Source organism: Eleutherodactylus coqui, chromosome 13 (genome assembly GCF_035609145.1).
Source record: "Eleutherodactylus coqui strain aEleCoq1 chromosome 13, aEleCoq1.hap1, whole genome shotgun sequence".
NCBI lineage: Eukaryota > Metazoa > Chordata > Amphibia > Anura > Eleutherodactylidae > Eleutherodactylus > Eleutherodactylus coqui.
Window position 1 is genome coordinate 6495298 of NC_089849.1, and position 12168 is coordinate 6507465.

Consider the following 12168-nt stretch of genomic DNA (forward strand, 5'->3'; position numbering starts at 1 on the left):
GGGCGGTCAGTGTATGTGCGCTACTAGATGGGGGTAATAGAGGGGTGGTCGGTGTATGTGTGCTACTAGATGGGGTAATAGAGGGGCGGTCAGTGTGTGTGGGCTACTAGATGGGGTAATAGAGGGGCGGTCGGTGTATGTGCACTACTAGATGGGGTAATAGAGGGGCGGTCGGTGTATGTGTGCTACTACATGGGGGTCTCTAATAAAGGGGCGGTCGGTGTATGTGTCCTACTAGATGGGGTCTCTAATAAAGGGGCGGTCAGTGTATGTGCGCTACTAGATGGGGGTCTCTAATAAAGGGGCGGTTAGTGTATGTGTGCTACTAGATGGGGGTAATAGAGGGGCGGTCGGTGTATGTGTGCTACTAGATGGGGGTAATAGAGGGGCGGTCGGTGTATGTGCACTACTAGATGGGGTAATAGAGGGGCGGTCGGTGTGTGTGTGCTACTAGATGGGGGTAATAGAGGGGCGGTCGGTGTATGTGTGCTACTAGATGGGGGTAATAGAGGGGCGGTCGGTGTATGTGTGCTACTAGATGGGGGTCTCTAATAAAGGGGCGGTCGGTGTATGTGTGCTACTAGATGGGGGTAATAGAGGGGCGGTCGGTGTATGTGCGCTACTAGATGGGGGTAATAGAGGGGCGGTCGGTGTATGTGCGCTACTAGATGGGGGTAATAGAGGGGCGGTCGGTGTATGTGTGCTACTAGATGGGGGTAATAGAGGGGCGGTCGGTGTATGTGTGCTACTAGATGGGGGTCTCTAATAAAGGGGCGGTCGGTGTATGTGTGCTACTAGATGGGGGTAATAGAGGGGCGGTCGGTGTATGTGCGCTACTAGATGGGGGTAATAGAGGGGCGGTCGGTGTATGTGTGCTACTAGATGGGGGTAATAGAGGGGCGGTCGGTGTATGTGTGCTACTAGATGAGGGTAATAGAGGGGCGGTCGGTGTATGTGCACTACTAGATGGGGTAATAGAGAGGCGGTCGGTGTATGTGTGCTACTAGATGGGGGTCTCTAATAAAGGGGCGGTCGGTGTATGTGCGCTACTAGATGGGGGTAATAGAGGGGCGGTCGGTGTATGTGTGCTACTAGATGGGGGTCTCTAATAAAGGGGCGGTCGGTGTATGTGTGCTACTAGATGGGGTAATAGAGGGGCGGTCGGTGTATGTGTGCTACTAGATGGGGGTAATAGAGTGGCGGTCGGTGTATGTGTGCTACTAGATGGGGGTAATAGAGGGGTGGTCGGTGTATGTGCGCTACTAGATGGGGTAATAGAGGGGCGGTCGGTGTATGTGCGCTACTAGATGGGGTAATAGAGGGGCGGTCGGTGTATGTGCACTACTAGATGGGGGTAATAGAGGGGTGGTCGGTGTATGTGTGCTACTAGATGGGGTAATAGAGGGGCGGTCGGTGTATGTGTGCTACTAGATGGGGGTAATAGAGGGGCGGTCGGTGTATGTGCGCTACTACATGGGGGTCTCTAATAAAGGGGCGGTCGGTGTATGTGTCCTACTAGATGCCGTCTCTAATAAAGGGGCGGTCAGTGTATGTGCGCTACTAGATGGGGGTCTCTAATAAAGGGGCGGTCAGTGTATGTGTGCTACTAGATGGAGGTAATAGAGGGGCGGTCGGTGTATGTGCACTACTAGATGGGGTAATAGAGGGGCGGTCAGTGTATGTGCACTACTAGATGGGGTAATAGAGGGGCGGTCGGTGTATGTGTGCTACTAGATGGGGGTAATAGAGGGGCGGTCGGTGTATGTGCACTACTAGATGGGGTAATAGAGGGGCGGTCAGTGTATGTGCACTACTAGATGGGGTAATAGAGGGGCGGTCGGTGTATGTGTGCTACTAGATGGGGGTAATAGAGGGGCGGTCGGTGTATGTGTGCTACTAGATGGGGGTAATAGAGGGGCGGTCGGTGTATGTGTGCTACTAGATGGGGGTAATAGAGGGGCGGTCGGTGTATGTGTGCTACTAGATGGGGGTAATAGAGGGGCGGTCGGTGTATGTGTGCTACTAGATGGGGGTCCCTAATAAAGGGGCGGTCGGTGTATGTGTGCTACTAGATGGGGGTAATAGAGTGGCGGTCGGTGTATGTGTGCTACTAGATGGGGTAATAGAGGGGCGGTCGGTGTATGTGCGCTACTAGATGGGGGTAATAGAGGGGCGGTCGGTGTATGTGCGCTACTAGATGGGGGTAATAGAGGGGCGGTCGGTGTATGTGCGCTACTAGATGGGGGTAATAGAGGGGCGGTCGGTGTATGTGTGCTACTAGATGGGGGTAATAGAGGGGCGGTCGGTGTATGTGTGCTACTAGATGGGGGTCTCTAATAAAGGGGCGGTCGGTGTATGTGTGCTACTAGATGGGGGTAATAGAGGGGCGGTCGGTGTATGTGCGCTACTAGATGGGGGTAATAGAGGGGCGGTCGGTGTATGTGTGCTACTAGATGGGGGTAATAGAGGGGCGGTCGGTGTATGTGTGCTACTAGATGGGGGTAATAGAGGGGCGGTCGGTGTATGTGCGCTACTAGATGGGGGTAATAGAGGGGCGGTCGGTGTATGTGCACTACTAGATGGGGTAATAGAGAGGCGGTCGGTGTATGTGTGCTACTAGATGGGGGTCTCTAATAAAGGGGCGGTCGGTGTATGTGCGCTACTAGATGGGGGTAATAGAGGGGCGGTCGGTGTATGTGTGCTACTAGATGGGGGTCTCTAATAAAGGGGCGGTCGGTGTATGTGTGCTACTAGATGGGGTAATAGAGGGGCGGTCGGTGTATGTGTGCTACTAGATGGGGGTAATAGAGTGGCGGTCGGTGTATGTGTGCTACTAGATGGGGGTAATAGAGGGGTGGTCGGTGTATGTGCGCTACTAGATGGGGTAATAGAGGGGCGGTCGGTGTATGTGCGCTACTAGATGGGGTAATAGAGGGGCGGTCGGTGTATGTGTGCTACTAGATGGGGTAATAGAGGGGTGGTCGGTGTATGTGTGCTACTAGATGGGGTAATAGAGGGGCGGTCGGTGTATGTGCGCTACTAGATGGGGTAATAGAGGGGCAGTTGGTGTATGTGCACTACTAGATGGGGGTAATAGAGGGGCGGTCGGTGTATGTGCGCTACTAGATGGGGGTAATAGAGGGGCGGTCGGTGTATGTGCGCTACTAGATGGGGGTAATAGAGGGGCGGTCGGTGTATGTGCGCTACTAGATGGGGGTCTCTAATAAAGGGGCGGTCGGTGTATGTGTCCTACTAGATGCCGTCTCTAATAAAGGGGCGGTCAGTGTATGTGCGCTACTAGATGGGGGTCTCTAATAAAGGGGCGGTTAGTGTATGTGTGCTACTAGATGGGGTAATAGAGGGGCGGTCGGTGTATGTGTGCTACTAGATGGGGGTAATAGAGGGGCGGTCGGTGTATGTGTGCTACTAGATGGGGGTAATAGAGGGGCGGTCGGTGTATGTGTGCTACTACATGGGGGTCTCTAATAAAGGGGCGGTCGGTGTATGTGTCCTACTAGATGCCGTCTCTAATAAAGGGGCGGTCAGTGTATGTGCGCTACTAGATGGGGGTCTCTAATAAAGGGGCGGTCAGTGTATGTGTGCTACTAGATGGGATAATAGAGGGGCGGTCGGTGTATGTGTGCTACTAGATGGGGTAATAGAGGGGCGGTCAGTGTATGTGCACTACTAGATGGGGTAATAGAGGGGCGGTCGGTGTATGTGTGCTACTAGATGGGGGTAATAGAGGGGCGGTCGGTGTATGTGTGCTACTAGATGGGGGTAATAGAGGGGCGGTCGGTGTATGTGTGCTACTAGATGGGGGTCCCTAATAAAGGGGCGGTCGGTGTATGTGTGCTACTAGATGGGGGTAATAGAGTGGCGGTCGGTGTATGTGTGCTACTAGATGGGGTAATAGAGGGGCGGTCGGTGTATGTGCGCTACTAGATGGGGGTAATAGAGGGGCGGTCGGTGTATGTGTGCTACTAGATGGGGGTAATAGAGTGGCGGTCGGTGTATGTGTGCTACTAGATGTGGGTAATAGAGGGGCGGTCGGTGTATGTGCACTACTAGATGGGGGTCTCTAATAAAGGGGCGGTCAGTGTATGCGCACTACTAGATGGGGGTCTTTAATAAAGGGGTGGTCAGTGTATGTGTGCTACTAGATGGGGTCTCTAATAAAGGGGCGGTCGGTGTATGTGTGCTACTAGATGGGGGTAATAAAGGGGCGGTCGGTGTATGTGTGCTACTAGATGGGGGTAATAGAGGGGCGGTCGGTGTATGTGTGCTACTAGATGGGGTCTCTAATAAAGGGGCGGTCGGTGTATGTGTGCTACTAGATGGGGGTAATAAAGGGGCGGTCGGTGTATGTGTGCTACTAGATGGGGGTAATAGAGGGGCGGTCGGTGTATGTGTGCTACTAGATGGGGTCTCTAATAAAGGGGCGGTCGGTGTATGTGTGCTACTAGATGGGGTAATAGAGGGGCGGTCAGTGTATGTGCACTACTAGATGGGGTAATAGAGGGGCGGTCGGTGTATGTGCGCTACTAGATGGGGTAATAGAGGGGCGGTCGGTGTATGTGCACTACTAGATGGGGGTAATAGAGGGGCGGTCGGTGTATGTGCGCTACTAGATGGGGTAATAGAGGGGCGGTCGGTGTATGTGCGCTACTAGATGGGGGTAATAGAGGGGCGGTCGGTGTATGTGCGCTACTAGATGGGGGTAATAGAGGGTCGGTGTATGTGTGCTACTAGATGGGGGTAATAAAGGGGCGGTCGGTGTATGTGCGCTACTAGATGGGGGTAATAGAGGGGCGGTCGGTGTATGTGCGCTACTAGATGCGGGTAATAGAGGGGCGGTCAGTGTATGTGTGCTACTAGATGGGGGTAATAGAGTGGCGGTCGGTGTATGTGTGCTACTAGATGGGGGTAATAGAGGGGCGGGCGGTGTATGTGCGCTACTAGATGGGGGTAATAAAGGGGCGGTCGGTGTATGTGTGCTACTAGATGGGGGTAATAAAGGGGTGGTCGGTGTATGTGTGCTACTAGATGGGGTCTCTAATAAAGGGGTGGTCGGTGTATGTGTGCTACTAGATGGGGTAATAGAGGGGTGGTCGGTGTATGTGTGCTACTAGATGGGGGTAATAGAGGGGCGGTCGGTGTATGTGTGCTACTAGATGGGGGTAATAGAGGGGCGGTCGGTGTATGTGTGCTACTAGATGGGGGTAATAGAGGGGCGGTCTGTGTATGTGCGCTACTAGATGGGGGTAATAGAGGGGCGGTCGGTGTATGTGTGCTACTAGATGGCGGTAATAGAGGGGCGGTCGGTGTATGTGCGCTACTAGATGGGGGTAATAGAGGGGCGGTCAGTGTATGTGTGCTACTAGATGGGGGTAATAGAGGGGCGGTCGGTGTATGTGCGCTACTAGATGGGGTAATAGAGGGGCAGTCGGTGTATGTGCGCTACTAGATGGGGTAATAGAAGGACGGTCGGTGTATGTGTGCTACTAGATGGGGGTAATAGAGGGGCGGTCGGTGTATGTGTGCTACTAGTTGGGGGTAATGGAGGGGCGGTCGGTGTATGTGTGCTACTAGATGGGGTAATAGAGGGGCGGTCAGTGTATGTGCACTACTAGATGGGGGTAATAGAGGGGCGGTCGGTGTATGTGCGCTACTAGATGGGGTAATAGAGGGGCGGTCGGTTTATGTGTGCTACTAGATGGGGGTAATAGAGGGGCGGTCGGTGTATGTGCGCTACTAGATGGGGGTAATAGAGGGGCGGTCGGTGTATGTGTGCTACTAGATGGGGGTAATAGAGGGGCGGTCGGTGTATGTGTGCTACTAGATGGGGGTAATAGAGGGGCGGTCGGTGTATGTGTGCTACTAGATGGGGGTAATAAAGGGGCGGTCAGTGTATGTGCGCTACTAGATGGGGGTAATAGAGGGGCGGTCGGTGTATGTGTGCTACTAGATGGCGGTAATAGAGGGGCGGTCGGTGTATGTGTACTACTAGATGGGGTAATAGAGGGGCGGTCGGTGTATGTGCACTACTAGATGGGGTAATAGAGGGGCGGTCGGTGTATGTGCGCTACTAGATGGGGGTAATAGAGGGGCGGTCGGTGTATGTGCGCTACTAGATGGGGGTAATAGAGGGGCGGTCGGTGTATGTGCGCTACTAGATGGGGGTAATAGAGGGGCGGTCGGTGTATGTGCGCTACTAGATGGGGGTAATAGAGGGGCGGTCGGTGTATGTGCACTACTAGATGGGGTAATAGAGGGGCGGTCGGTGTATGTGTGCTACTAGATGGGGGTAATAGAGGGGCGGTCGGTGTATGTGCGCTACTAGATGGGGGTAATAGAGGGGCGGTCGGTGTATGTGCACTACTAGATGGGGGGTAATAGAGGGGCGGTCGGTGTATGTGCGCTACTAGATGGGGTAATAGAGGGGCGGTCGGTGTATGTGTGCTACTAGATGGGGTCTCTAATAAAGGGGTGGTCGGTGTATGTGCGCTACTAGATGGGGGTAATAAAGGGGCGGTCAGTGTATGTGCGCTACTAGATGGGGGTAATAGAGGGGCGGTCGGTGTATGTGCGCTACTAGATGGGGTAATAGAGGGGCGGTCGGTGTATGTGCCCTACTAGATGGGGTAATAGAGGGGCGGTCGGTGTATGTGTGCTACTAGATGGGGGGTAATAGAGGGGCGGTCGGTGTATGTGTGCTACTAGATGGGGTAATAGAGGGGCGGTCGGTGTATGTGCCCTACTAGATGGGGTAATAGAGGGGCGGTCGGTGTATGTGTGCTACTAGATGGGGGGTAATAGAGGGGAGGTCGGTGTATGTGCACTACTAGATGGGGGGTAATAGAGGGGCGGTCGGTGTATGTGCACTACTAGATGGGGGTAATAGAGGGGCGGTCGGTGTATGTGCACTACTAGATGGGGGTAATAGAGGGGCGGTCGGTGTATGTGCGCTACTAGATGGGGTAATAGAGGGGCGGTCGGTGTATGTGCCCTACTAGATGGGGTAATAGAGGGGCGGTCGGTGTATGTGTGCTACTAGATGGGGGGTAATAGAGGGGCGGTCGGTGTATGTGTGCTACTAGATGGGGTAATAGAGGGGCGGTCGGTGTATGTGCCCTACTAGATGGGGGTAATAGAGGGGCGGTCGGTGTATGTGTGCTACTAGATGGGGTAATAGAGGGGCGGTCGGTGTATGTGTGCTACTAGATGGGGGGTAATAGAGGGGAGGTCGGTGTATGTGCACTACTAGATGGGGGGTAATAGAGGGGCGGTCGGTGTATGTGTGCTACTAGATGGGGGTAATAGAGGGGCGGTCGGTGTATGTGTGCTACTAGATGGGGGTAATAAAGGGGCGGTCAGTGTATGTGCGCTACTAGATGGGGGTAATAGAGGGGCGGTCGGTGTATGTGTGCTACTAGATGGCGGTAATAGAGGGGCGGTCGGTGTATGTGTACTACTAGATGGGGTAATAGAGGGGCGGTCGGTGTATGTGCACTACTAGATGGGGTAATAGAGGGGCGGTCGGTGTATGTGCACTACTAGATGGGGGTAATAGAGGGGCGGTCGGTGTATGTGCGCTACTAGATGGGGGTAATAGAGGGGCGGTCGGTGTATGTGCGCTACTAGATGGGGGTAATAGAGGGGCGGTCGGTGTATGTGCGCTACTAGATGGGGGTAATAGAGGGGCGGTCGGTGTATGTGTGCTACTAGATGGGGGTAATAGAGGGGCGGTCGGTGTATGTGTGCTACTAGATGGGGGTAATAGAGGGGCGGTCGGTGTATGTGTGCTACTAGATGGGGGTAATAAAGGGGCGGTCAGTGTATGTGCGCTACTAGATGGGGGTAATAGAGGGGCGGTCGGTGTATGTGTGCTACTAGATGGCGGTAATAGAGGGGCGGTCGGTGTATGTGTACTACTAGATGGGGTAATAGAGGGGCGGTCGGTGTATGTGCACTACTAGATGGGGTAATAGAGGGGCGGTCGGTGTATGTGCACTACTAGATGGGGGTAATAGAGGGGCGGTCGGTGTATGTGCGCTACTAGATGGGGGTAATAGAGGGGCGGTCGGTGTATGTGCGCTACTAGATGGGGGTAATAGAGGGGCGGTCGGTGTATGTGCGCTACTAGATGGGGGTAATAGAGGGGCGGTCGGTGTATGTGCACTACTAGATGGGGTAATAGAGGGGCGGTCGGTGTATGTGTGCTACTAGATGGGGGTAATAGAGGGGCGGTCGGTGTATGTGCGCTACTAGATGGGGGTAATAGAGGGGCGGTCGGTGTATGTGCACTACTAGATGGGGGGTAATAGAGGGGCGGTCGGTGTATGTGCGCTACTAGATGGGGTAATAGAGGGGCGGTCGGTGTATGTGTGCTACTAGATGGGGTCTCTAATAAAGGGGTGGTCGGTGTATGTGCGCTACTAGATGGGGGTAATAAAGGGGCGGTCAGTGTATGTGCGCTACTAGATGGGGGTAATAGAGGGGCGGTCGGTGTATGTGCGCTACTAGATGGGGTAATAGAGGGGCGGTCGGTGTATGTGCCCTACTAGATGGGGTAATAGAGGGGCGGTCGGTGTATGTGTGCTACTAGATGGGGGGTAATAGAGGGGCGGTCGGTGTATGTGTGCTACTAGATGGGGTAATAGAGGGGCGGTCGGTGTATGTGCCCTACTAGATGGGGTAATAGAGGGGCGGTCGGTGTATGTGTGCTACTAGATGGGGGGTAATAGAGGGGAGGTCGGTGTATGTGCACTACTAGATGGGGGGTAATAGAGGGGCGGTCGGTGTATGTGCACTACTAGATGGGGGTAATAGAGGGGCGGTCGGTGTATGTGCACTACTAGATGGGGGTAATAGAGGGGCGGTCGGTGTATGTGCGCTACTAGATGGGGTAATAGAGGGGCGGTCGGTGTATGTGCCCTACTAGATGGGGTAATAGAGGGGCGGTCGGTGTATGTGTGCTACTAGATGGGGGGTAATAGAGGGGCGGTCGGTGTATGTGTGCTACTAGATGGGGTAATAGAGGGGCGGTCGGTGTATGTGCCCTACTAGATGGGGGTAATAGAGGGGCGGTCGGTGTATGTGTGCTACTAGATGGGGTAATAGAGGGGCGGTCGGTGTATGTGTGCTACTAGATGGGGGGTAATAGAGGGGAGGTCGGTGTATGTGCACTACTAGATGGGGGGTAATAGAGGGGCGGTCGGTGTATGTGCACTACTAGATGGGGGGTAATAGAGGAGCGGTCGGTTTATGTGTGCTACTAGATAGGGGTAATAGAGGGGCGGTCGGTGTATGTGCACTACTAGATGGGGGTAATAGAGGGGCGGTCGGTGAATATGCGCTACTAGATGGGGTAATAGAGGGGCGGTCGGTGTATGTGCCCTACTAGATGGGGTAATAGAGGGGCGGTCGGTGTATGTGCTACTAGATGGGGTAATAGAGGGGCGGTCGGTGTATGTGCGCTACTAGATGGGGTAATAGAGGGGCGGTCGGTGTATGTGCACTACTAGATGGGGGTAATAGAGGGGCGGTCGGTCTATGTGCACTACTAGATGGGGTAATAGAGGGGCGGTCGGTCTATGTGCACTACTAGATGGGGTAATAGAGGGGCGGTCGGTGTATGTGCACTACTAGATGGGGGTAATAGAGGGGCGGTCGGTGCATGTGCGCTACTAGATGGGGGTAATAGAGGGGCGGTCGGTGTATGTGCGCTACTAGATGGGGGTAATAAAGGGGTGGTCGGTGTATGTGTGCTACTAGATGGGGTCTCTAATAAAGGGGCGGGCGGTGTATGTGCGCTACTAGATGGGGGTCTCTAATAAAGGGGCGGGCGGTGTATGTGCGCTACTAGATGGGGGTCTCTAATAAAGGGGCGGGCGGTGTATGTGTGCTACTAGATGGGGTCTCTAATAAAGGGGCGGTCGGTGTGCACCCAATCATACATTTACATACACTCATGAATATATCTGGGTGGAGTCCCATGCGGTTCATCAGTTTCCATGACAACATTGTATCGGCGCCTCCTGATATTTGCGCCCCAAGATTGTAAAGCTACATAGTAACAACTTCTTGTCTTCCATCTTGGAAATCCTTCTACATTTACCCAACTATTAACCCTCCGCGGCCCCCAGGATAGAAATAGTTATCTGAGGCCCATGGTAATATATACAGAACCCGGCGCCAACACAGCAGAGTGGGCAATGTTCTGTGTAGTGAAGAGGAAGCCAGTAACAGCTCTTTACTCTCAGGATCGTGGGGGTCTCACTACATAGGAAGTGATGGCCAGTGACTCATCCTAACTGTACGACCACTTACTGTAGTGGGAGGACTAACTTACCGTCATCATCCTCCCACACTGGAAGTTTTACGATCCCCCTCCCCCTTATAGTCGTACTCAGGATGGCGCGATCCCCCTAATACAAAGCGGAGCTCCCGGATTTCACGTCCTGGGAGTCTAATCACATCCTATCATGGCCTCCGCCTACCTATAACGACGCCGGAGGATATATGTAAGTGGATATTATAGCAGGTGATGTCGGATTGCACTGACCTTCCTCCAGAAGAGCTTGGGCCGGGGGGCTGCCGACTCCTTGGCTGCTTTGCCTTCCTCCTGTGAGGCTGTGATCTGTGTTGGGACATCAGGGGGGTCCTGGATTAGTATCTGCTCGGGGGGCGACTTCTCTGAGGTTATAGACACAGACACAACAGGCTGCTCTAGCTCATCCTATAACAGAGACTAGTGGTTAGTACGAAGCGTTAGTACAGGGGGGTAATAACAGACAGGAAGTGTGATTAGTCCCCGGGCCACCAGGACTGACGACCGATTATCAGGATTGGCGGTCCACTGCTCAGGATACTGGCTGATCAGCTGATTGAAGTAACAGCGGTGCTCAGGTGAGCATGGTGGCTGCTACAGTCCATATCAGGCACAGCGCCATACGCTATATAGTGACTGTACCGGGTACAGCAGCTCAGTCCCAGTCACTTGAATTGGACTGCGTTGCTCTTAAAGGGGTTGTACCAAGACTGCAAGTTATGCCCTCATCCATAGGATATCCACAGAATAGAGGCTAACTTGCTGATCGGTGGGGGTCTCACTGCTGAGCGGCTCCCACGGCGTCATGCCCTGCGCCCAGCGTGGATGTCCACCTGAGTCAGGTGACCAAAGGCCACAGTGCCACTGGCCCAAACTCCTGGCATCCATCCATCTGTCCACAGATAATATGATGGTAGATTGAGGCTGAGCAACGATCAGACCCTCCCATGTGATATTGGGCTCTGTCCCCGCACAGTGAGCGGCGGCCGCTGCGGCTCTGGGGGCGATCGCTTCTGTATTCGGTACAGAGGCCTCTCACATGATACACGTGTGTTCCTGTATGTAAGGGAGGATCATTAACCCTTTCCAATCCACTGTCTGACGTCTAAAGACATTATGATTTAAGGCTGTACAGCTCCGACGTTGGAAGACTTCTATCAGGGTTCTCTTACTGTATATTGCCAGCCTCTCTGCTGTCGGAGCCTATCCAACGTGTCACCTCATGCAGTACTGGCTTTAGCCAGCAGATAGTGCCGTTGTATAATGGCAGAAAAAAAGTAAGCCCCCTAGGAAAAGCAGGATACAAATTGGATTGGAAAGGGTTAACGCTCATGATGTATTAATTAGTGGGAGTTAATAAGCCAAGAGCCCCATCCAGCAGACGGGCCCGGACTCCGCACAATACCTTATTACAGCTTCTACTCACTTTGCCGCCGCTCGTCTGCTGTTCGTCTTTTTTCGACTGCGAAGAAAATAAACCCGTAATTATTAAAGCCGAGGAGAAATGAAGGAGGAAATCCAACGGCTCGTCCTGATATTAGTTATGTCAGCGGTGATGGGCGCAGCGATGAGTGTTATACATTATTAAGGGTTTGTTCACGTGGACAGATTTGGGCAGAATCCACACTGAAGCCCACCTACAGTTCCCTCTCCTGATGCAGCACTCACCTCTCCGCCTTTCCATCACGGTTACAGATCACATCCGTGTTGCGTCGCTTCTTCTAGCCGATCGCACAGATTTTGCCCAGAGACACGAGTTAAATCCACCTGCGTGTTCGGGGCAAATATGAATGTAGCCTCAATCACACGGGCGCATGCATGTCTACAGCTGCCCG

At 53.6% G+C, this 12168-nt stretch overlaps 1 protein-coding gene across 10 annotated transcripts in view; it reads right to left on the reverse strand.

The window, feature by feature from the left end:
* Positions 1–12168, reverse strand: part of BCAS1 (brain enriched myelin associated protein 1) — a 109629-nt gene that overhangs the window by 52612 nt on the left and 44849 nt on the right. For 8 of the 10 annotated variants that reach the window (XM_066588217.1, XM_066588223.1, XM_066588225.1 and 5 more), the window contains 2 exons: positions 11760–11795; positions 10568–10741 (listed from right to left, as the gene is read on the reverse strand). In XM_066588217.1, coding sequence (XP_066444314.1) covers positions 10568–10741; positions 11760–11795 — 210 coding nt within the window. The remainder of the gene's footprint in view (positions 1–10567; positions 10742–11759; positions 11796–12168) is intronic. The other 2 variants (XM_066588224.1, XM_066588222.1) reach the window with 1 other exon arrangement.